Source organism: Homalodisca vitripennis, chromosome 6, assembly GCF_021130785.1.
Source record: "Homalodisca vitripennis isolate AUS2020 chromosome 6, UT_GWSS_2.1, whole genome shotgun sequence".
Lineage (NCBI taxonomy): Eukaryota > Metazoa > Arthropoda > Insecta > Hemiptera > Cicadellidae > Homalodisca > Homalodisca vitripennis.
In genome coordinates this window covers 15,580,895-15,607,391 of record NC_060212.1, presented here as the reverse complement: position 1 = coordinate 15,607,391, position 26,497 = coordinate 15,580,895, and the positions used below count along the sequence as shown (strand labels likewise).

At 35.8% G+C, this 26,497-nt stretch overlaps 3 protein-coding genes across 10 annotated transcripts in view; 1 reads left to right on the top strand and 2 right to left on the bottom strand.

Moving 5' to 3' along the window:
- LOC124364141 (protein sneaky) overlaps positions 1–5,999 on the top strand; it is a 35,951-nt gene extending 29,952 nt beyond the window's left edge. For 3 of the 5 annotated variants that reach the window (XM_046819377.1, XM_046819376.1, XM_046819374.1), the window contains one exon: positions 5,394–5,999. In XM_046819377.1, coding sequence (XP_046675333.1) covers positions 5,394–5,807 — 414 coding nt within the window. In that variant the 3' untranslated portion in view covers positions 5,808–5,999. The remainder of the gene's footprint in view (positions 1–5,393) is intronic. The other 2 variants (XM_046819378.1, XM_046819379.1) reach the window with 2 other exon arrangements.
- Positions 6,000–9,277: 3,278 nt separating this feature from the next.
- Positions 9,278–26,497, bottom strand: part of LOC124364139 (neither inactivation nor afterpotential protein C) — a 61,564-nt gene continuing 44,344 nt past the window's right edge. For 3 of the 4 annotated variants that reach the window (XM_046819371.1, XM_046819369.1, XM_046819370.1), the window contains 9 exons: positions 24,807–24,920; positions 24,655–24,714; positions 22,032–22,162; positions 20,363–20,562; positions 18,469–18,551; positions 16,077–16,198; positions 14,606–14,853; positions 11,465–11,588; positions 9,278–9,966 (listed from right to left, as the gene is read on the bottom strand). In XM_046819371.1, coding sequence (XP_046675327.1) covers positions 9,631–9,966; positions 11,465–11,588; positions 14,606–14,853; positions 16,077–16,198; positions 18,469–18,551; positions 20,363–20,562; positions 22,032–22,162; positions 24,655–24,714; positions 24,807–24,920 — 1,418 coding nt within the window. In that variant the 3' untranslated portion in view covers positions 9,278–9,630. The remainder of the gene's footprint in view (positions 9,967–11,464; positions 11,589–14,605; positions 14,854–16,076; positions 16,199–18,468; positions 18,552–20,362; positions 20,563–22,031; positions 22,163–24,654; positions 24,715–24,806; positions 24,921–26,497) is intronic. The other variant, XM_046819372.1, reaches the window with a different exon arrangement.
- Positions 11,902–14,589, bottom strand: LOC124364140 (S-antigen protein-like). Its single transcript, XM_046819373.1, is given in 1 exon segment — positions 11,902–14,589. A coding segment is annotated over 1 exon segment (531 nt). The 5' UTR covers positions 13,548–14,589; the 3' UTR covers positions 11,902–13,016.

Sequence of the window (26,497 nt, the reverse complement as noted above, 5' to 3'; positions counted from 1 at the left end):
TTCGAATATCGACGTAACTTATCTACTGTGTTCTTCATTAGTCAAACGTAAATTGTAAAACTGCACTCACAGAAAATGTATTCTCAGAATGCATCCGTTACTCTAAACTTGCCCCAACAAATCCATTAGGGAAGGAAGTGATGAAGCAGTGCTAAGGGTAGATAAGCCTTAGTGGAGCTGGTGAATGGAATTCTTGTTCATGAAAGAAATACTTTGTCGATTGCCTTACGCATACCAGATTTCGTAATGGATCGCTGGAAATCTTTTGGGGGTACCTGAATTATTAGAACCTTCTGAAAGTACATAATCAGAGTGAGATTGCAACAGAATTGACGGTGCTTGGATTATAGAACCTTTTGAACTAAAAAAATCAGAGTGAGGTTGCAACATCTTTGAAGGTGCTTGAGGATTATAGAACCTTTTGAACTAAAAAAATCAGAATGAGTTTGCAACAGCTTTGAAGGTGCTTGGATTATAGAACCTTTTGCACTAAAAAAACCAGAGTGAGTTTGCAACAGCTTTAAGGTGCTTGGATTGTAGAACCTTTGAACTAAAAAATCAGAGTGAGGTTGCAACAGCTATGAAGGTGCTTGGATTATAGAACCTTTTGAACTAAAAAATCAGAGTGAAGGTTGCAACATCTTTGAAGGTGCTTGGATTATAGAACCTTTTGAACTAAAAAAATCAGAATGAGTTTGCAACATCTTTGAAGGAGCTTGGATTATAGAACCTTTTGCACTAAAAAAATCAGAGTGAGTTTGCAACAGCTTTAAGGGCTTGGATTATAGAACCTTTTGAACTAAAAAAAATCAGAGTGAGGTTGCAACAGCTAATGAAGGTGCTTGGATTATAGAACCTTTTTGAACTAAAAAATCAGTGTGAGGTTGCAACATCTTTGAAGGTGCTTGGATTATAGAACCTTTTGAACTAAAAAATCAGAGTGAGGTTGCAACATCTTTTGAAGGTGCTTGGATTATAGAACCTTTTGAACTAAAAAATCAGAGTGAGTTTGCAACAGCTTTAAGATGCTTGGATTATAGAACCTTTTGAACTAAAAAATCAGAGTGAGTTTGCAACATCTTTGAAGGTGCTTGGATTATAGAACCTTTTGAACTAAAAAATCAGAGTGAGTTTGCAACATCTTTGAAGGTGCTTGGATTATAGAACCTTTTGAACTAAAAAAATCAGATGTGAGTTTGCAACAGCTTTAAGGTGCTTGGATTATAGAACCCTTTTGAACTAAAAAAATCAGAGTGAGTTTGCAACAGCTTTAAGGTGCTTGGATTATAGAACCTTTTGAACTAAAAAATCAGGAGTGAGATTGCAACAGAATTGACGGTGCTTGGATTATAGAACCTTTTGAACTAAAAAAATCAGAAAGAGATTGCAACAGAATTGACGGTGCTTGGATTATAGAACCCTTTTGAACTAAAAAAAATCAGAGTGAGGTTGCAACATCTTTGAAGGTGCTTGGATTATAGAACCTTTTGAACTAAAAAAATCAGAATGAGTTTGCAACAGCTTTGAAGGTGCTTGGATTATAGAACCTTTTGAACTAAAAAATCAGAGTGAGGTTGCAACATCTTTGAAAGGTGCTTGGATTATAGAACCTTTTGAACTAAAAAAATCAGAATGAGTTTGCAACAGCTTTGAAGGTGCTGGATTATAGAACCTTTTGCACTAAAAAACCAGAGTGAGTTTGCAACAGCTTTAAGGTGCTTGGATTGTAGAACCTTTTGAACTAAAAAATCAGAGTGAGGTTGCAACAGCTATGAAGGTGCTTGGATTATAGAACCTTTTGAAACTAAAAAATCAGAGTGAGGTTGCAACATCTTTGAAGGTGCTTGGATTATAGAACCTTTTGAACTAAAAAAATCAGAATGAGTTTGCAACATCTTTGAAGGTGCTTGGATTATAGAACCTTTTGCACTAAAAAAATCAGAGTGAGTTTGCAACAGCTTTAAGGGCTTGGATTATAGAACCTTTTGAACTAAAAAAAAAAATCAGAGTGAGGTTGCAACAGCTATGAAGGTGCTTGGATTATAGAACCTTTTGAACTAAAAAATCAGAGTTAGGTTGCAACATCTTTGAAGGTGCTTGGATTATAGAACCTTTTGAACTAAAAAATCAGAGTGAGGTTGCAACATCTTTTGAAGGTGCTTGGATTATAGAACCTTTTGAACTAAAAAATCAGAGTGATTTTGCAACAGCTTTAAGATGCTTGGATTATAGAACCTTCTGAATTGTAAAATCAGAGTGAGATTGCAACAGATTTGAAGATGCTTGTATTATAGAACCTTCTGAATTGTAAAATCAGAGTGAGTTTGCAACAGATCTTTGAAGATGCTTGTATTATAGAACCTTCTGAATTAAAAATCAGAGTGAGATTGCAACAGATTTGAAGATGCTTGTATTATAGAACCTTCTGAATTGTAAAATCAGAGTGAGGTTGCAACAGATTTGAAGATGCTTGTATTATAGAACCTTCTGAATTAAAAAATCAGAGTGAGATTGCAACAGATTTGAAGATGCTTGTATTATAGAATCTTCTGAATTATAAAATCAGACTGAGGTTGCAACAGATTTGAAGATGCTTGGATTATAGAACCTTTTGAACTAAAAAAATCAGAGTGAGATTGCAACAGAACTGACGGTGCTTGGATTATAGAACCTTCTGAACTACACATTCTGTTTGAGGTTGCAACCTCTTTGAAGCTAGGATTATAGAACCTTCTGGACTACAAAACCAATGTGAGTTTGCAACTGATTCGAAGGTGCCTGGATAATAAAATCTTCTGAAATATAAAATCAGAGTGAGATTGTAACAGCTTTGAAGGTGCTTGGATTATAGAACCTTCTGAAGTAAAAAATCAGAGTGAGATTGCAACAGCATTGACGGTGCTTGGATTATAGAACCTTCTGAACTAAAAATTCTGTTTGTGGTTGCAAACTCTTTGAAGGTGCTTGGATTATAGAACCTTCTGAACTAAAAAACCAGAGTGAGAGTGCAACAGCTTTAAGGTGCCTGGATTATAGAACCTTTTGAACTAAAAAATCAGACTGAGGTTTGCAACAGATTTGAAGGTGCTTGGATTATAGAACCTTCTGAAGTAAAAAATCAGAGTGAGGTTGCAACAGATTTGAAGATGCTTGTATTATAGAAACTTCTGAAGTAAAAAAATCATAGTGAGTTTGCAACAGATTTGAAGATGCTTGGATTATAGAAACTTCTGAAGTAAAAAATCATAGTGAGTTTGTAACAGCTTTAAGGTGCTTGGATTATAGAACCTTTTGAACTAAAAAATCAGAGTGAGATTGCAACAGAATTGACGGTGCTTGGATTATAGAACCTTTTGAACTAAAAAAATCAGAAAGAGATTGCAACAGAATTGACGGTGCTTGGATTATAGAACCTTCTGAAGTAAAAAATCAGAGTGAGATTGCAACAGCATTGACGGTGCCTGGATTATAGAACCTTCTGAACTACAAATTCTGTTTGTGGTTGCAACCTCTTTGAAGGTAGGATTATAGAACCTTCTGGACTACAAAACCAATGTGAGAGTGCAACAGATTCGAAGGTGCCTGGATTATAGAACCTTATGAATTATAAAATCAGAGTGAGATTGTAACAGCATTGAAGGTGCTTGTATTATAGAAACTTCTGAAGTAAAAAATCATAGTGATGTTGTAACAGTTTTGACGGTGCCTGGATTATAGAATATTCTGAACTACAAAATCAGAGTGAGGTTGTAACAGCTTCGAAGGTGCCTAGATTATACAACCTTCTGAACTTCTATTTCTAAAACATAAAATCAGAGTGAGATTGCAACAGCTTTGACATTGCCTGGATTGTGATTGAGTTAATTGGACTTCTGACAAAATACTACGGCTATCGCTAACACAACTCAATACAACCCTAAAAGAAATGTACTGAAGCAGTTTACAAAAAAAACCTTCCATGTTTACTGGTATGTCTGATCCCCCAGCCCGGCGGATACAGTTTCGGTTGCTGCCAGGTTGCTGACGCATAGCGTCATCCACGGAGCACATGGCGTTGCGGCTTCCTCTGTTCGAGCGGCAAGTGTATACAGTTTGTGCTAATTGTTCGACTGTACTCCAATATATAGATACATTATAGGAAAAATGCCTGCATGGCTGTCGTTCGAGTATATATCTTTTAAAAATTACTAACGCACTAAAACTTACGACTTTAACCTCAAATTGTAAAACAATATCACCAGTAACAAGAAAAATAACGCCATCCCCGGTAAGCGACTCGGGAAATCGCGAATGACGTCATGCGCCTGCAACTAAACAGCGGCAATTCCCGCAGTACATTTGCAATTGCACACCAATTTCCCTTTCCTCTATGGCTGTTGTCAGTTTTAAATGTATAGAAAATTAGTACACAATATCCTGTTACAATGAACAAATATCATGAGCTGTAACCATACTCTTAAAAAATATACTCTGCTTTACACCGTTAAGCAGACAGGGTAGTTCTCCTCCGTAGACTAATGGTTATAGTCTCGGCTTCTAACCGAGAGATCACGGGTTCAAATCCCGGGGAGGTCCAATCATGTACTTTGTCCTTTGAAAATAAGAACCAGAGCACTTTGAAGCCGACATAGCTGACGTTGAGGCTTGAAAAAAAAACACATAGTAACTCGCCATAGAGGAAACAGCTGGTGGTCAACACCCATAAATGGCAACGCCGCCTCCAATGTACAGAGTACTATTATTGATTTATCTTCAGAATCAATAACTTGAATCAAGACCTTATGAATCTGGCTTAGGGTTGCTGACTCAAATAAGCCAGAATTTCTCTGATTTTATGGTGGCACCTCCTGTATGTATTTAAACTTCGTCCGTTTTAAATTAAACTATGGGCATGGCACATCAGAAGAATTAATCATATGGAAATGTGATAATGTTTAGTAAATGTTTTACTCTTGTCACAGTTTTAATAATTATGATTGTAGTTTACTTTTCAATGACATAGAATAGTAGCATTTAAATAGGAAATATTTCACTAGACGATTGATTTTTTTTGTATAACCAAGATACTTTTTAGTGAGAACCTATATGGGTAGATATTTTAGTATAAGTTATTTATATTTATTATATTGTTATATTAGACAAAAATGAAAAAAATGTAACTTGAATTACTTGCCTTTCAAGAGTACTTGTCCCAGTAAATTTGCGTTGTTCCAGTTTGTTCTGTAAGAGAGAGTTCCTTTTCGCTCAGGAGGTTCAATTATGCACGATTCTACTGTGGTTAGTTTTGAAATTGCAGATATTTTGCCAGATTGTTCCAGACACCTGGGCAAACTTCAAGCTTTCATTGCAGTGATTTCCAAGGGAATTTGAGTAATTCTATCGGTCTGTTCCAGTTGGAACTGAGAGAAATGTTCATCCTGGCTCAGAGGTTCCCAAGCTGCACGCTTTTTCGGTTGGTTCCCTGGTCACGTGCAGCATGTTGTATCTGCATGGAAGCTGAGGTCAAGAACCCACTACCTATTGAAAAATACACGTATTGTGAACACTGTAAAATCTTCTACTGCCCCGAGTGCTGGTTGAACTTTTCCCACACGTGTATCGTCTGTCATGCGTTGGCGAGAAAGGATAAACTGGTTGAAAAAGGAAAAAGAGATGCCAGTCACCTAAGTTTGCCACAAGGACTAAATCCTCCCTCGGCTTCCGGAAGTGGTTTGCCTCCAGGAGGTAATCCTCCGTCGACTTCAGGAAGTGGTTTGCCTCCAGGAGGAAATCTTCCGTCGACTTCGGGAAGTGGTTTACCAAAATAACATAATCTTCTTCGACCTCTACTAGAAATGAATTGGTTGTCTTCCATCTTGTTTCCTAACACGCTCTGAGAGTTAACCGATATTTCTAATTGATTTGAACATTTCGTCTGTTTCCAAAGTGAAACTTTTTAAAGTGAATTGTAATATGTGTTTAATCTTTTTTTACATTAATTATATTGAGAGTTATAAAGATTTGAAGTGTAATATTATTTAGGCATAAGAAATAGAAAACCATTTTTTTTCTCTTAGGACAAGAAGCTTATAAATTGCACTTAGTCCTGTAAGAACCTTTGCGCTGCTTCCGGAGTGATAGGATATTCAGGATGGGTAAGGTTGGGGAGTAGAGGCCGCCTAGTATCGAGATCCATGAGGAAGAATTAGGGCACTAGATCTCAAAGTCATCCCGGAAGAAGGAGAGGCTAGCTCTGAACCAGCCTCTCCAGTCAAAGTAGGACGGGGGTGGCACACCCTTGTTGAGATTAACAAGAGCCTCTGAGGTAAGGGAACAAACCCCACCAACTCCAACAGCCATCCTCCACAGTAGGCTAGACCTATCGAATTGCCCATGAACCCCAGAATCTCAACATTTGCGGTTAGTGATGTGCCGCTACTGGACATCCATAAGATTGCCCAGATTGAAGTGGCACATCGGTTTTTGCTGTGCCCAGTGGTGGGTTCAACTGGTAGGTATAAACCAGCCAGAAGTGATCCCTGCTGGGTGAAACCATTTTAGAGAATAAAAATTAAAAACCATTTATTTACAAAACATTCTACTTTCGTTAAGTTAAATACATTTTTATAAAATAGTGGTTTTACGTAAAAAAATTCATTTTTTGATAAAACAGTAATCGAAGAAATGGTTTAAGAAATGTCATAGAATGCATCTTCCTAAAAATTATAATTATAAATAGAAATATATTCGGTGAAACATTAAATAAAAGAGATACAGAGCTTAACCGGTAGCTAATTGTTATTTTCCCACAACACGTAGTTTGGAACAATATATCTTTCAAATTTTGATCGGAATGTTGACAGGGTAAAAGTTGAAGTTATTGGGGTATAAAGATATTATATGGGCTTAATAAAGCAATTTTTAATCCATTTAAAAAATACATAATTCAGCGCGGCACGAAGTGTGCTCACTGGGTGGACCCGCACCATATTTTGTCTCTACTACAAAAAGCGTTAATGTCAAAAAGCATTTCAGGAGTTTTTTTAACATCTCAGGCTTAAAGAAATTGGGGAAGTTATGCATACATTTATAGCAAGATTTCAAATTTAATTTTTTATTTGTTTTACCGTTTGTTCTGAACTCCTTCATCTACAACACAGAGAGAGGTATTTGAGATTAATTTGTAAGCAGATAATTTACTAAATCATATGCATTACAGTTCAAGTTGTGGTTGGCAGACCCCGCGTGATTTAGGCTTACATTTAAATAACCCTGTCACTATTTACTGTTTACCTATTATCATAAATTCACCTTCTCTAAAGTTATTGGCAGCACTGAAATTGGACTGATAGTTTATATGTGTAACACGTTTTTTTGTGAACAACTGCTATCTCCAAATGTAATAAAAATATTATTTCTTTTTTGCAACTTCAAGCTTTATAATCTATAGTTTATAAATTTGAGCGTGGGTTGGCGAAATAACTTACAACATTTCTTATTTCTCGATGAGCTACACTATAAAAAGTGAAGTTAAATTTAACAGATACTATCTCGAGGGATATTTTTCTTTTTCGCCAAAGCCCGCAGTGATGGCCAGTGACATTTCCGATCGGTACTTTTTAGACTTAAGATTACGAGCCAGACCGCCCCAAACTTTGGTATCCCCGCAGTTTTGGCGAGATTAGAAAAACATCCCTCGAGGTTCTTTGTTTACAGTTTGTTATTGCCGATGGAAGATTTGGCAGGATTTCGGACATTTGCAATCGTTTTATGTTACAAAAGATATAACACAACTTTTCGAAAATTAGAATCTATCCTCTTCGTCAGGTGGGGGATGTATTAGTACATACAAATATAAAGACCAGAGAGAAGGAAATAAAGGAAAGAAAATGATTCAAATATACCCACAAGTTGCTTGAAGTCCAGTCCAAGTGTTGTCAATGCAGAGAATTATTTTTTTGTAAGTACTACTCCTCCACCTGGCGAAGAGGATAGATTCCAATCCTCGAAACGTTGCGTTATACCCTTTTGTTACATATAACGAAATCCTGTTATCCCTTAAGATGGTACCCAACTTCTCGCTCAGGTACAAAACTTTAATTGGTACATGTTTATGATAACCTTCTCTAAAACTACTTCTATCGCGTAATACTAAGAAGTACATAGGGACAGAGTGGCCTCTGGATAATATAAAACTACCGAAGAAAGTTATGAGGAGGTTTATGGCTCTGGGATAGATAGGTTTGATTAAGTAAATTGTTTAGTGGTAATCTAAATTTTGCTATACCATAGGAACTCGGTTTAAAGGAATTTCAAAGAGTAAAGTTCCTCTTGTATAAAAGTGACTGGTAACAGATCGCAGAAAAAACTTCCGGAGACTGTTTTGATGCTGTCTCGTGCCCTCGACTATAGTCTTAGGTGTTCATGGAGATCACGTTCTTTGTAGTGTTTATGAGAGTGGTAGATAATATTTGGGCTTTTCATGACAAAGTACAAGTATATAATCATTAAAATGCCGACTGTAATTTGTTTCCAAAATTGTACTTAATGACCTTGATGTCCACAAATACTTATATATGTCTTATTGAAATGAATCCGTATAGTTCAGAATATCAAATTAATGTTAATGGGGATAAAAATCTCTAAATGAAGCTAAAATTCTTTCAGACGAGTCGATCATTTATATTACTTTATAAAACAAAAAAAAAAATTGAAAAAGTGCACTGTAGCTCATGCAGAAAAATAACAGTTTAGTTAAATAAAGTAAATAACGGAATTGTTTGGTTAAATAATAAATTGATTTTAATCGATGGATATTTTATTGATGGTTAAATTGAAGTGCGATGATCAAAATACTGTGTAAACAGTTTGCAATGAAAAGCATAGAAAATATAAAAAAATAAAGTTGAAATTACACTGCCATTGATGTAAATATAGTCGAAATGATTGAATATTTTGGTTACAAAAGTTTACGCGTAAACACAGCTACGTACGTAAATTACATAGAACCAATTTTTATTTAAAATTATCTTTTGGGATATAAATGACCCGCCCGATATATTTTGTGATATGTCCTCAACATGACTTTATTGTAAGAGAAAGTTTCGATCGTTTGAAAATTCGACCATTTGAACAACCTTGTCTAAGACTAGTATACCGACAGGTCATAGTTGATTGTGTTTTTAATTAATTTCAAACCTTGTTTTAAAGTAGAGATCATATATATTATTCTATTCATGGTTAAATATCCCACAATTTTCAATTAAAGATTGTTAGGGGAAATAAAATATTGATGACATCTTAGTAACAATTAATTTTATTGCGTTATAACCTGAAGTCACAGAATAATCTTCTCATTGATTACCCATATTTTAATCTATTATTAGAACAAGTTATGATTTCCAAACAATTGAGATTAAATTTCCAAACGATGTAGTGTTTGCAAATACACGTTTTTGAAGGTGAATTCTCAGAATATGTGAGTAAGTAACATGTTTAGTATACTATGGTTACTAATTTTAAGTAATCTTTTAATCACACTTTTTAAAACATAATAAGTTGATCAAGAAACAACCTTATTGTCATCAACAGTTTTTAATGGAACTTGGTACAATGTTGAAACAAAGTGTAAAATTATACACTGTTCAATAATCAAAGTTCAGCCACATGACCCTGTATGATAATGCCAGGAGCTATTTCGGTGGTGACCTCGTCGGCTTTTGCCTTCTTAGCAGATTCTTTGTAGTGGTGGGACATCATCTTACGGCAGTCGCCGGAGTCCTGTCGCATCAAAGGGCGGGGGGCTACGCCCTTGTTTCTCCCTGCAGCACTGTTGTAGACCACATTGTTGTTGTTCATGTAGTTGTTTGTTTGGTTCACTGACCGCTGTTCCGGGATCATGGGAAATGAACTGTTCCCTGGATAAGACTCCAATTCAGGTGATCGCCTTAGGGAGGCTCGGTTATGGTTCGTTTTCCTCAACATCGCCTAGAACAAACGATAGTCTTATATCATTTATACTCTTTGCCCACCATATGCCCAGCAAAGGAAAACTAATGTGAAGATACTGATTGATGAAAAATTTATACCCTCAATAAAAATTGGGTTTTAGATGTTGTTGATTTAGTCAAACTGACAGTTGCATAACAGCAAGTAAAAGTGTTGAAGAAGGCAAATGAAAAAAATCTTTGCAGGTCTTATTTTGTAATTTCGTTTTAACTGCAACTAAATTTTGCAAGTAAAAATATTTGCAAACAAATTGATACGCTTGTAACAATTTCCTTCTTCTAAGGTTCTTCTAGGTTAGGGAGTTTCTAAACGTTTGGAATTTTTACGATTATATTGACATGACAGTATTGTGGTTATTATTTCACCAGTTTTGTGTAAATTAAACATCTAAACTACCAATGTATCTTCATGATAGTGAAAGTGCTGCAAAAATTTTACTACTGTAGGAAAATCTGTTTAGAAGATAGAAACACAAAATTGTTTAAAGAAGGTTATTAAAACACACAGATATGCAGTTCGTGTAATTTTTTAGATAGAACATTGAAATTTCAACTTAAAAATGGTTTTAAGCGCTTAAAACACTCATATAGTAACAGGAATCAAAACGCTGTTAGTTTAGGGTTAGACGCAAACTTGCTATTTTGAAGGGGTGTCCCTAAACTTTCTAGTGACATTGTAAAATCACCCAAATACATAAAGTAGCTATGGTGGGAAGGTGTGATTCAATGTGAGTATTGAGTTTAGCTCAAGTTCACCTTCCTATTACGTGAAACATCCTAGATCTGATGCTGTCATAGACGTGACTCCTGGGATCTGGAATCATGTTTGTTGATGAAATCTAAAAAAAACTCGGTGACGAAGAATCCCAAAATGACTTTACACACCGTTTCGACATCAGAGGCACGCAGAGTACAATATATAGAGTGGTCTAGGTGAAGAGGTATTCTCATTGTCTCATCAAGGGAATAATTCAGTTAGTCCAGAACCTACCATACCACCACCACCTACCACCACCAACTACCATACCACCTACCACCACCAACTACCATACCACCTACCTTAGAACCACCATACCTTTCCTACCATAGAATTACGTTATGTGTAGAAATCTCTGTTGCTCCACCATGCTTAGATATTGTGTCTAAAACATCGTAAAGAACTCAATTGTGCACCTGATGAGACAATGAGAATACCTCTTCACCTAAATAACCATATACTATATTTAGTAGTCTATGTGTCTCTGATGTCAAAGCGACATCAATAGCTCATTTTGAGAATCTTCATCGGCGACTTTTTTTATCTATTCAGACAAATATGACTCCAGTTTCCAGGAGTCAAGTCCGTTACAGCGTCATATTCCAGACGCTGCACTGAGAGGAAGGTGAACTGGAGCTAAACTCAACATTCACATAGCACACTTGTTGTAAATCACTAGTTAACTTGTTTTACAGACCAAGGCATTCGGTGAGTTTCTTACCTGGAAATTGAAGGTTGGAGTCTCGTCGTCATTCCCAGAATTGTTGTTGATTTGTTGGAACTTCATTTCGAGTTCCCGTATCGCACTCTGGTTATTGCTGGGACTCACAGGCCTGAGTTTGTCCCTGTGAAAGGTTAATGTCAGTCTATTGTTTAATGCGTTACTCTAGGAACTCTGCTAGGTACAAAACTCTCATTGTTATCTCATAAGTTAACTCATTAACTGAAGTAGCTGAAGAAACAAATTGCGTTATCAATGCCATACACGGTTAAGGCGATGATAAAGGTGTTCGGTTGGTACAATATTTACAATTTTTTAATATTTTCTAGCTATAACCTCTTAAGGTACTTTTTATGATGACAAAAAATGAAAAAATGCTCTGATAATTCCACTACGACTTATTGTGGACATTTGAAACATAATTTAGGAGTGCCTTAAATCAGTCCAAAAGGAAAACCGTTATATATGAATATGCATTTTACGCATTGAATGAAAACTGACCATAAAATGGCACGTTTTCTCATTCATAAAAACACAATTCCTTCAAATAATTCTTTAAAGTTTTTTCTCGTTACAACTTGAAACATTGTACGTTACAACTTCAGGAAGTGGCATGTTCTCTGTGATTTATAAGTTTTAAAAATTATATTATTTAACGAAAACTATTGAATAAAGTAACTTGTTTTTAATAAATTATCTAAGGAAATAAATTTTTTTGATAAATGTAAAAAACGTTTCATTTTCTAGCCTTTTTTATCTACATACTGTAACAAGTCATATTTTGCTATTTGATTTATATAAGTGTGATCTATGAAGTGCCAACCAGTTAAGTTAGTGCTCCATACAGTTAATAATAACTTCAAGGTGAGGCCATTTTAGTCGTACCCTTGAACGTTAACAGGAACCCGTCAACTTAAGATAGATAACTATTACAAACCAATGTGTATATCCCGCTTAAACAACATTAATCGTTTATATTCAATTAAAATATTGACATTTTATTTTGGCTGTGTTTGGATGTATCATTAACTCTACAACACAATGAATATTATGAATATTAAGTTCAATCTAGTACTAGCTATATGGTCTGTAATTCATGTAGTGGGGCTGACAGTAATGTGTAGTTGCAGATCATACAAGTACTTTTAGTGTTGAAGATAATACAATTAATTAACTAAATAATTGTAATTGTTCTGTTTATTAATTAATTAATTAATAAACAGAATAAAATTCTTAATTGATTATTTTACATCTTACTCTGCTGGACGTAGGCCTACACCCTGGACTCCAAAGGTGCTTGTTATCAATTATGGGTTAATTATAAACCGGTACGATTTAAAATACCAATTTAAATGTCTTTAATTTCTTTAGAAATTATCAAAATAAATACAAATTTTTTGGTCGAAAAGTCAAAGGGCAATCCGTTCATCTGTCCGTCTGTAAATCTGTCAGTTTGTCCGTCTTTCAGTCTGTCAGTTTGTCCATCTGACCGTCTCTTAGTCTGCCCGTCTGTTCGTTTGTCCGTCTGTCAATCTGTCCGTTTGTTTGTCTGTCACTCTCTTCGTTGGTAGCTATCCGTCTGTTCGTTTGTCCGTCTGCCATTTTGTCCGTTGTCAGTCTGTTCATTTGTCCGTCTGTCACTCTCTCCGTTGGTCGCTATCCGCCTGTTCATTTGTCCGTCTACCATTTTGTCCGTTGTCAGTCTGTTCATTTTGTCCGTCTGTCCGTCTGTCACTCTCTCCGTTGGTCGCTGTCCGTTTGTATGTGTGTCACTCTCTCCGTTGGTAGCTATCCGTCTGTTCGTTTGTCCGTCTGCCATTTTGTCCGTTGTCAGTCTGTTCATTTGTCCGTCTGTCCGTCCGTTACTCTCTCTGTTGGTCGCTGTCCGTTTGTCTGTCTGTCAATCTCTCCGTTGGTCGCTGTCCGTCTGTTCGTTTGTCCATCTGTTAATCTGTCCGTTTGTCTGCCTGTCACTCTCTCCGTTGGTCGCTGTCCGACTATTCGTTTGTCCATCTGTTAATCTGTCCGTCTGTCTGCCTGTCACTCTCTCCGTTGGTCGCTGTCCGACTATTCGTTTGTCCATCTGTTAATCTGTCCGTTTGTCCGTCTGCCATTTTGTCCGTTGTCAGTCTGTTCATTTGTCCGTCTGTCCGTCTGTTACTCTCTCTGTTGGTCGCTGTCCGTTTGTCTGCCTGTCACTCTCTCCGTTGGTCGCTGTCCGACTGTTCGTTTGTCCGTCTGTCAATCTGTCCGTTTGTCTGCCTGTCACTCTCTCCGTTGGTCGCTGTCCGACTATTCGTTTGTCCATCTGTTAATCTGTCCGTTTGTCCGTCTGCCATTTTGTCCGTTGTCAGTCTGTTCATTTGTCCGTCTGTCCGTCTGTTACTCTCTCTGTTGGTCGCTGTCCGTTTGTCTGTCTGTCAATCTCTCCGTTGGTCGCTGTCCGTCTGTTCGTTTGTCCATCTGTTAATCTGTCCGTTTGTCCGTCTGCCATTTTGTCCGTTCCCAGTCTGTTCAATTGTCTGTCTGTCCGTCTATCACTCTTTCCGTTGGTCGCTGTCCGTTTGTCTGTGTGTCACTCTCTCCGTTGGTCGCTGTCCGTCTGTTCATTTGTCCGTCTCCAGCCTGAGTAATAACTACTGGTCTAGAGAGTTGACGTAAATACTAATCATTCTTTATTACAGTGAAACACTTAATAACATGTTATTCCCAACCTAACTGTGTAAGTCTGTGATACCTTAAATATATCTATCCCTATATTGCATAAAAGGGACTCAAATCATTCGTCACTGATTCTCAAACCTCTCTATATCCGAGGAAGTTTTAACTCGACACAAGTATGCTTTATGACTTGAATAGACAAACTAAAGCGTTTGCATACAGATAAAACATCCATTGAGGGTGAAATGGGATTGCAACCCCTAGAGGAACTATATTTTGTTTTTCATCTACTCGATGTCCTAGAAGTGCGAAATTTAACACAAACTTGTCTTATGCCCTCAACAGACAAAAAAGATGAATCACCAGTAAGAGTGTAAATGGGGTTGAACCCCACGTAGACAAACACAACATAAATATAATGTTAATTTTTAAAACTCGAGATAGTAATTAATATGTGTAACTGAGTATAAACAATGTTACCTGTTTCCACTGTTGTTGGTAGAATTGAAAACGGGTTGGGGCCCATAACTGCTGGCACTTGGGTTGTAGTTGGAACTGAAACCGCTGCTTCTCCCAATATCGTTGTTGTTATTGTTATTGTTAAACTGAGGGCGATTCGACTGTCCAAAATTGTTATTGGAGGGCTGTGGCGGTGGGGGAGCGTTGATTCCGGCTTTCTTCAGGTTTTTCCTCTCTTGCCCACTTTTTGCCGTAAAGTAGTGGTCACCCTAACAAAATCATGATTTAGTGTAGATAACAGATAAGAAATGCGATTAACTTGTGTCGCGTATTGGAAACTTTAAAGAGGTAACTAACTAGGTACTAAAGCTTTGTTGTTCCTCACTCACAGAATTTACTCATATTTAGTAAATCATGTAAATAATGTAAACAAGTTCCTGAAACAGAGATTGGTTGAAATTGCATTCAAACTTAATGGGTTATTTCAAATAAGAACTCAAAATTGTATAGTAAAGTGCTTTACTACTAACTCTACTAAGACCATTTCCTTAGTCTAATAAAATTTAGTAATGTTGAAGTAACAACAACAACATTAACAATAATGTAGAAGAGATGACAATATTTTCAGGAGCTTAAATTAATGGTTAGCTGAAAATTTACGAAACATAAAGTTAAGAAGATTTCTCTCTCTCTCTCTCTCTCTCTCTCTCTCTCTCTCTCTCTCTCTCTATCTATCTCTCCACGATGACTGTTTGTTGCCTGTCATGGTGGTGGAGTAGACCATTGGTCTAAACCATGGCAGGATAAATACAGAAAGTATCAAAGTATCTATTTCTCTCTCTCTCTCTCTCTCCCTTTCCCTCTCATCCTCTCTCTTCCTTCCTCCCCCCTCTCTCTCTTTCTCTCTCTCTCTCTCTCTAAATGACTTTTTGTTGCCTGTCATAGTGGTGGAGTGGACCATTGGTCTAAACCAGGGCAGGATAAATAAAGAAAGTATCAAAGTATATATATATATATATATATATATATATATATATATATATATATATATATCAAGTTATTGATTCATAAATAATTTGCAAAAAAACCTTGTAACCCGCTACTGTTTACACAATTTTAACAAGTGATTTTTTGGTTGTTAAAAAATCCGCTAGGAAGGAGCAAAGACTGACCATTTTTCTGCAATCAGTATTACTTTACTCACAGTATCCGCTAGGGCGCTCCACCTGCTCGAGATGCTCGTGACGTGTTGACACGTTAGCGGTGATTTTAGGGGTTAATTAATTAATAGACTGATCTGAAGAATTTGAATGCAACATATTTAAAATGGGAACTTAAAAAAGTCTTGAATAAATCAGTAGGCTGTAGTAGTCAACAACTGCTAATTTGAAAAACAGCTTTTCATTTTTGCAATTCATTTTGTAGGTTAGATTTTTTTATTTGAAAAAGTATGTGATATTAAAAAAAAAAAAACACTGTTTTAAATAGATACCTTTCGGTAAGGCTGTCCGGAGTAGACGACCTCGATGTAGTTCGGATCCCGTGTGTAAGGAGTTTGTATGAACCCAAACACGTCTCCGCCTTCCTCGACCGGCAGACCTCTGTTGTCCAGTTCTGAAACACAATGTCAATTCAGTGACCCCTATAACAAACGTATCATTACTGAGAAAATTAGTATTACTGACAATGGCCGATATGAGAAGGAATCTGTAGTCCTGGTGGTCTGAAGCGATAAAAAAGATCGGCGACAAAGAACATTAAAATGAACAGAACTAAAGATATCTGAAATCTTGATAAAGCCAAATAACGGCACTTGTACTCGTTTTTGGCAAAAATGTCACCATTGACTTTAGTGTGTTCATCACATGCTTAAATTTATGTTTTAGGATTTGGGACCTGAAAAAGAGGGCAGATGTCAGTCACGAAACGTCGTGTCACATCGGTATCTGGAATTACCAACACTGATGAATCAATATAGAATACAATTTGAACAGACTATTTCTGTAACTGCCGAGTGTTAAAAACTATAAACTGTTTTACTACTCATGCATTTTAAAGTTAACTAAATGCTGTTAATAACTCTATTCTTGATAAATACAGTCTCATTTGGATATAAAACCCCCATTGAAGAAGACATTTCTTCAATGAAAGATCAATTTCCCATGCAAACGTTACAGGCTACACATAACGCAGCTAATTCGATATTGATATTGAGTTTAACTCCAGTTCACCTTCCGCTTAGTGCAGCGTCTGGAGTCCTGGAATCTGGAGTCCTGTTGGTCTGGAGTGATAAAAAAAGATCGGCGACAAAGAACCTCAAAATGAACTCTATATCCTTATGACTTCAGAGCCACTTAGACTTATTGGCGTAGCTACCTTAGGTGGTACCCGATGCGGAATTTGGTGGTGTCACCCCATCGAAAGTAAAAAGCAATAAATTTTACATGATAGAGCTGATGTATAATTTATTACCTATAATATTGAAGAAATAACAAAACAATAATAATTAAGACGAAAAAAGGAAGTGTTATACAATTAAAATTTCTTCTTTCTAGCTTTGACAGCTGCAAACTCAGCAATAACTTCATGGAAATTTATATTTTGTATTGCCTCGTGTTCGATGGCTTTTATACCAAGATTGCTAAACTGCGATTGGGCCATTGTTGACCGCAAATAGTTTTTTTATCAATTTTAATTTACTGAAACTCCTCACACATGAAGCTACGGACACGCAAACCGTCATGAAACATGTCAGTGCAATCGTAAGATTTAGAAGAGGTTCTGTAAAATTTCATTCTACAATAAACTTTAAAAAATCTACAGACACCCAATCTTATATCACTATAGAATAATACACATTTAACAATTCACGCCAACCAAACACAACACACTTCACGAAACAAATGAGAAATGTCGAAACAAAACTGAAACGTCAAAGATCACGACGACGGGGAATCCCCCACGACAGCGTCAGGCTCTTTTTCGGGAATCCCTGAATTATATATAGAGCTGAGCTAGTGCTAGTGGAGGAATCCCCAAGAATTTTTTGTACTAGCGATCTTGTTTGTTTGTAGGCTACATTGTTCTTAAAGTTGAGAGACCGGGTGGGTGTCACCCCAAAAAAGGCGACACCCGATGCGGCCCTCCTCCCTTTGCTACACCACTGCTTATACTGCAAAATATAGTGTAACCAATTGGGGAGGTATTCTTATTGTCTCATCAAGTACACAATTGAATTATACGATAATCACACTATATGGAGATAACTCAACATTTACACTTCAGGTTAGTTGTTTCTTACACCACCTGATCAGACAATGATTCTGTATGTTCTCATTACCTACTTGGTCAACTGTCAAGTTAACATTGGGCAAATTTTGTGGAAACCAAACATCTAAAACATGTGAATCTTTCAACAGGCATGATTTTAAAGTCATACCTAATTTTGTTTGAACAAATTCTTCATAAATCATTAGGCTTGGATCTAAAGATCTTCAGAGATAAAACACTTGCCTTAAACCTCCTAAGAATATGGCACTGTTTATCCTATTGCTTGCAGGAACATAAGAGAGGAAACATTGTGGATCTCCGGATTTTCTTTTCTGAGGCGTTTCTTTACTATAGTAATGTCATCATCGAATATAATCAGGCTATCATTTCAAGGAGTAGGAATAATTGTGATAGCTAATTAACAGCTTCATGCACAGCATATTAAACCTTAAAAGTTGACTGAACAGAATTTGTATTGTGTAAATAATTCATTTTGTAGCATATTTTAAGTTATTTTATCTATGTCGTCCGTTGTAAATTAGTAATTAGTAAATTATTTGCAAACGTTGCAAAGTTTACTGAAAATAAGCGTGAGGAAATGAAGATATTAATACCTGCTGGTTTGCCTCCTACAGAAATTAGCCTTGACCTTCTTTTGTAGGGGTCGTCCCATGGTGCATCGTCTTTCGTCAGAGTCCTAGAACAAAAATAGGCGATTCCATTTTTTTAGAGCTTTTCTTTTAAAAAAACAGAAGAAATTTTTAAAATCAAAAGTAATAGACATCAACGACAAACATTCATGAACTAATAAACGATTTATAATTAAACGTATACCAATAATATATTACGTATATTTATGAAACGAATTAAGAAAAAATGACTAATATATCATTTTTATGGGATATGGAGTTAAGAAGTAGGTATAGAAGATATTTAGTAAATTGAGGTGTACTATTTTGGTAATGCAATTGATGGTCTAACTAGATATTAAATGTAACGATTGCATGGATGTAAATCATTATAAAATCATGTTAGTTGAGAAATCCTATTAAGAAATCATGGATTCTGCTTTGGACCAATAAAGGAGTATTATATTTAGTCAATATTTTAAAACGACTTAACTATATGTTCTCTTGTGATGGTCAATAAAACAGATCGTTTTAGAAATTTGATCAATAACACAGACAGTTTTCAAAATGTACAATAGCACCTAATATATTTTTCTTGAGAATATGTTATGGTGTTATGGGTGCAGAGTCCCAATAAAAATGTTTTACTTTGCTGATTGTACCTCTTTGATACTAAATGTCACATTAGAAATATAAAAAAAATATTATTACGGGGGTTTGATGTACCAAAAGTACAAATTCTGTGCACACTTTTAAGTAGCAAGTTTCAAATAGGATTTCAATTTTAATAAATAAATAACATTCACTTTCGAGTACCATAAAATAAAAGATATGCGTGTTTCTTTACTGGAGTGTACTTCAAAACGAATGACGTATATTTTTTTTAATAACATGAGACAACTAATAAAAATTCTTTTGATGTGAAATGTAAACATTTTTTTTCTAGCTAAGTTTTCCTAAGTTTTAAATACATTTCTCCACTATGCATTCTTCCTAGAAATGTATACATTACAAAATAAATTATAAAATGTGTATTTGATAACCGTACATCCTTTGGGATGGAAAACACTGAAAATTAACCCAAAAGGGGTTCATTTCTGGCTGGTTTATACCTTCAAGATGAACCTACACTGGGTACAGCAAAACCCGATGTGTCACTTAAATTTGGGCAATATTATGGTTGTCCGGGGGCAGTACATAACTAACCGCAACTGTCGAGATGGGGTGGAAGGATAGATCGATAGGTCTAGTCTGCTGCGGGGGATGACAGTTGGGGTTGTCCTCCTCCGTAGACTGGTGGATATAGTCTCGGCTCTTTAACTGAGAGATCCCGTGTTCAAATCCCGGGGAGGTCCAATCAGGCATAGATACGATTAATAATGTACTTTGCGAATAAATACCAGTGTAATAAAATAAATGTCAGTCTACATCAAAGCCAGCATAGCTTAAGGCTGAGGCTTACAAGAAATAATAAAAGACTGTTGGAGTTGGTGGGGTTCCCTAAGTGTTCCCTATGGGCTGTTGTTAGCCTAGACATAAGGGCGTGCCACCCCTGTCTGCTGTGACATTTGGTTTCCTTCTTTCAAGGAGACGCGAATGAGATCATTGCCCAAAGTGATGATTTTGGGCATTGATCCAAAATTATTGGATCTCTTGTCGAGATCCATCATCATGAATTTCGACAAGAGTTAGCCCATATTCATAGCCTTACCCATCTAGAATATCTTGTCACTTAGGAAGCAGGACAAAGGTCCTTTCAGGGCTGAGTACAATTCATCAGCTTTTTCGTCCTAAGACAATAAAAAACCCCTGAAACAAATTACCTATACCCTGTAGATACAGAAGTTTGCATTGCAACCTGTAGCAGCGTAACAGTTACCTTTTTCCCATTGTGCTGCAAAGGTAGGACGAGTCGACGAAGGGCATGTCGTTGAGTCGGAAGGGTAGCTTCCACTGCTTGGGCGTGAAGCGGCCAAGGAACTGCGAAGCAGTGGTGTCGGGGATGATGTTGTGGAGGGATACTCTCTCCTTGTTGCCAATTTGCATGGCGCTCACTGCGTTCTGGTTGTACAAGTGGACCTAGCACACGAGATTTCAAAGTCGATTTACGTTTTGATGAAAAATAACCAACGAAATAACCAAGCGCATATTTTGGATTTGAGTTACGAGTGAAGTGTATTAATACAGTCACTGAATTTGCTATCAATTTTTTTCGGATTGGATAGATTTGAATGGACATGAAACAAAAGTGATATAGTGCCAATGTGTGCTTTTAGGGGTGGATACCACCATTTTTAAGAGATGGAAATTAGTTTATAGAAAATAACCTCCTCATTCAAGAGAAGGACAAATTCTAAGCAAAAGTGTTCTAGGCAAACATTTTGTACAGTAAAAACTTTTTGAGATATTAGTGCCTCAATATATATTGTGATTGCACCACAAGTTTATTCCTACTGAACACTTTTTACCTGCCTTTTCGGATATAAAGGAGTAGTTTGAAGGATTTGAAGAGTAGTAAAGTAATATAATTTCATACAATATATTAAAAAACGTGACGGGCATTTTATCCAACATATTCGAACATAAATTAAATCTTTAAATTCGTAAGTCTGAACTTTTTGAATATTTTCATACAAGGGTAGTTTTAACCCCCAAATTTCAAAAACCATACATCGAGAAAATATAATTTGAAGTTGAGTGTCAGATGAGGTGGTATACAAATTTTCAAGTAAATCCATGCAATCCGAAAAAAATGGGAGCTTTTATCTTATTTTCACCTTTATTGACTGTATTATATATGTCTATTCCTAGCTAATATTATTACTATTAATAGCTAATATTGCGTTATGCCCATAGTAAGTGTGGCAAGAATTGTTAAAATGCTTTTTGTTAAAAAAAAAAACTGACACGGTGTTGAGTCACTTTATTTCTTCCAGCCGAGAGAGTTTGTGACTTTGAACCTAGGTTGCGCTAGCGTCAACCAAAGTAATGTTGGTTAGTGCCGCTAGATTTCGCTGATTTATTTTTCACTATTGTTACATTACATTTATTTTGTATGCACGATCTATACTAAAGACAATAGTTCAATCTCCATGGTTAGTTTGCTGTATCTATAACTCGATTACATGACAAAGAGGGATAAAATTGAGCATAATCTATAGAAAATCACACGATTAGAAAAGTAATTAATTACCTAATGCAAAAAATTTTCCAAAAACATATTTTTGAAGATTTACTGAAATATTGGGATATATACTCTTGACTTTATAAAGTTTATCAATACTTTAAGAAGATGATGATAATGTTCCAAAATTTCACTACTAAGAAACCATTTTACTGGTCACAGGATGCATGATTATATTGGCTTTGTCATCTTGTAGTATTTTATTTTTCTTGATAATTAACATTTATCTTCTATGGTGTTTTATGGTGGCACCGATTACTCATATTTATACTCACATATACTTATGTAATATTTGTAATTAAAGAACATTCGCTACCCAACCTCACATGTGAAAGCTACCATGTATTTACGTGTTGTTACTTACCTGCTGGGACATGTATACGGTTTCTTGGTGTTTCGCAGCTCTGTACATCAGCAAGACTTGGAACAGGGACTTGGCTTTCCATTTGCGACAATACTGCTTCATGACCAACGCCACATCCTTGCTCAATTGTTCTACAATAAAATATCATCGAAATAAAATACTTTGGCTAACGGCTTTATTTATTTGATTTATATTTAAAACAAATCTTTTCAAAAGGGAGGTTATAAGAAATTCGCCCCAAAACCCAAATTTATTCTTGTTTGTATAGAAGACTTACTGCATTAATTCTGTAACAACACAAGGTGTAAATTACTATGCAAAACATAACCATTGGGAGTGCCGATGGCCGAGCGGTCTAAGACGTTGGAATTTGAGTCTGAGTTAGAGATAGCGCAGGTTCAAATCCAGTCTGTGATCGTTGCACCTTTTATCAGTATCATCGACCTTGTACTGTATCGACTCTCCACCTTATTCTGTTTGATAAGATCCTCGTACAGGCCAGTGGCCCAAGAGGACGGGTAGAATAAGGCTTGAAAGTTAATCGACTTCTTAAAAAAAACCTAAACAGCATATTATAGACGTCAGAACGTGACTATTTTGTTCCACGCAACCGCTATTCTTGAACAAAAACGCACATAAAGCTTGAACAAATAACACATTCTTACTTTTATATGAATTTCATTGTTCATATTTGAGTAAATTCTAAATTCGTAATAATTTATGATGGAGTACCTGATTCTGGAAGTAAAAACGACTGCAGTGTATCATAAAGTTTTTTTAAAAACCTACCCCTTTTATCGTAAGCCCCAAAATAAACACATTTTAAAGGTTGTAGCCAGGCTCTGTGACTGTTTCGGTAGGTTATTCGGTAGTAATAAGTTTTACTAGTCCAACATTCGTTTATGTCCACTAATAAAATGGCACATTGAATTAGGTTATAATACTGAATAAAGTCAGAGAAAAATGCAAAGTTTTATCTACACTAACTAATTTTCTATGTACGACTTGAGAAAATCAACTTTAAAGTTGGAAGTCCCTTTCTCGCTGTGGGGTATTTACCGGCTTAACCAGCCATGTTGGAAGCGGCTTGTTTTACCTTAGTGATACACGCTAATCTTGTTTATCCGAATAAACCGAATAAGTTTATTCGGTTAAAACTATAACAACCGAATAAATACATCGAATGAGTGGAAATACCGGATAACTAAAACATTTCTTTACCTGGGAAAAAAGAAGAACTAATCTTGTTTTTACATAATAATATTTTTAAACGCCATGTTAATATTAAATGTCTTCCACGTAAATTAAAGGGTGATACATCAATTTGTTATTTTGATTCGAGATTCGACAAAAAATTATCAGTTGAGTACAGGTAAACAGCTGAATTAAATAACCGCATAATTACGGTGCACTCTATAACAACAATTATCATAATAATTTTTAACATTTTCAACGTAGAAGTGATTTTGTGTAACAGAATGTCGGTTAAGCTAATTTCGGGTAAACGAGACTCTACTTATCTCAGAGCACCTAATCGAATACTGAACTCCCTTAAGACGATTTTTTGGGAAAGAAGTATTAGAACACTAAAGTGTTACGATGATCTCTATAATATACTGTACGTTAAAGGTATCAGTGTAAATGAACATTTATTATATGAAATTGTAATTTCTTTACATGTATTTTATTGTAATACAATTTCATATTTTACAGAATGCTACAGTAGGCTTTATTTCCTCTGTGAGATTCAACGTAAGTTAAAACCACGACTTGATTAATATTATGTTTTACATATCGAGAGTACAATTCTTACAAAATTTCATTCGTCATAGCATTGATTTTTTTTTTGCATAAATTGCATTATTCAATGCTGCAGTATTATATACATAGTTCTTTGTTTGAAGTTCGGTTTTATCGATGGAAGGATTGTGAATGGAAACCGCAAATTTGACATCGTTCAGTGATACAAAAGCTTCCGGCTCAGCCATATAAATAGTGTCCCATAAAATGGGGTAAATTCATTTTCTCAAGTGTACATAAAAAGCGGTCTTGTGCAAAACAATGAAAATGTCCTATCTGCATGCATAATTACGAGACTTATTGTAAGGATATCTTTTACTTTCCTTACACTCAATATCAATACCCGATTAAAAGTATTAGAAACACTAGCTTAGTTATGAATACTCAGTAAACATAACAATTTAATTATTTCTGAACCTACACTTAATCTACACTCATACTGTCTTATAAAACTTGTACATAAATAATTACACTACTTATTTAAGTGGCTATATACATTACAGTAATATTATACGTACAGTATTATATGCAGTTGTAAGCAAACTAAAAAGCATCGATACAATTTGTAATCTTAATAGAACATCTACCACACGTCTTGTGGTGTGGATGTTTACCATAGCCCATACTATAAGCCTTAGTACAAGTGACAGAAAAGGAAAAGATATCAGAAGCATTATCAATGAGGATTGAAAGGATAGGACGGCTATTAAATTGAACAGTTTGTGTCTCATATTGACAGGTTTTGCACAAAAAACAAAAAAGAAACAAAACCACAAAGGGAGTAAATAACAGCAACTTGTTAGGAATAAAGGATTCGCCTCACCTCCTTGCCCAGAACCTATTCGAGGACCGTACTCCTTTCTGGCTTTGTAGCCTCTAAACTCTGCAATCGCCAAGAAAAACAATCAATTTAGCGTAAAAAAGATTGCAAAGTTAAATTTAGATCTCAAAAAATTATGAAAACAGTTTTCTTACGTGTTTGGATAACAAGTGCTGCTTCGTCTTGAGACATTTCAGATGCTTTTTTTGGTGGGCGACTATTTTTTGGCGGTTGCTGTTTATTTGGTTTAGGACGAGCTTGTTTTTTGGCTGAAATGAGAACAAAAATATCAGGTGTGTTTTTGAATTTGTAAAACAAAACTGGAGACACAGGTGTTTTGTTTTGTAGTGCTGGCGCGATTTTAATAATAAGTTGGATAATAGATGGGTAAAGGATGGAGATGGTAAAAAGCGTGAAGAATTTGAAATCTACGTTTAAGAAATAAAGGAACTTAAAAATCATGAGTTCCAGAGACGTATACCTTTTCTACTCTTGAAAACTCTGGTGCTTCATCTCTTAAATTAGTAAGGACTAGTCAGAGATAACTTATTTGACCTCAAAAGAAAATGATGGAAGCAGACTACTCAAAACCGATACGCATGAACCTCTCTTAGACCTGGCGTCCCCAAGGATGTCTTTATACGTCATCATGCTTACGCTGAAATATTATTCAGTATGGGAAATTCAGTGATTGCTTGTACTCACACATAGTAATCTTTCTGGCTCAAGGCTTCCTACACGAGCAGAAATTGTAGTGAGGACTAGTTTGATATGAACCATCAGTTGCGCATGCGCTATAAACGCGCAAGTGATGTCGGCCATTAGCCATGAAGTTTGATTTTCTAGTTGAAAGCTTTTTATCTTTACCTCCTGATTATCTAAATAGACTTTGAAATTTAACAAATTTTCATTAATTGTGTACCCAATAAAGAGGCTACTTTGTGCTGAGATAGCTTAACTGAAAGGCGAGTCAAATTATGAAAATGAAGATCTAAAGTCGGGGACATGACTATTATCTGAGTTTTCCGATCTGAACTACTTCTAACCACTAATGACACAATTCATTGTCGAAAAAAGTCGACCAGCTGTGGAGAAATAATCTTCAGTCAACATACGTTGAAACTGCCAATACAACCGTCTGCCTATACAGATGAGTAGAATGTGGCGGAACTATATCGTTTTCATATATAGCTTAACTAATCAACGACCAATGTGAACTAAACAGTAGTTAATATGAATTCATTACTGCATGCTTTCAGCTTTTTAACAATTTAAAAATCTGTTTGCGTGTTAACATTCAAACGCTATATAAAAATGTATTAAACTGTATAAACGTTGTTACTGTAAAAATAAAATTGGCTGAGCGTTAGCGAAGCCTATTTCCCATCTGGAAAATTTCATTTCTCCCTGTCTTGATATTTTTCTTGAAGATTCATAGGTAACACTGAGTTCAATGATGGTGTATGTCACTCCATGTGCTTTTACTAAACGTTGAAATATTTTTATGTCGGTATTACGGGTAATATGGTGTCAACGAGAAAACTGCAGAATAAATAAATGTTTAAATAAAACGAGTACAGAGTATAACATTTTATCACTCGGATACATACTGTAAGCACACTGTTTGTACGGTATACTGTTTTTACACACTGTAGCCGTATTGTGTTCTTATTTGTCACTGTAGCTATACACTTGAAATCTTGCCTGCAGCCTCAGTGAAGCCTGTTTCGTGACGCATAGTATGCAGGCTGAGAGTTTTCGAAGCCTATCACTCAAGACACTGGACAAATTTTATTTCTGTAAATCTGCCTGCACGATATTACATGATCGAACTGACCTACACGAT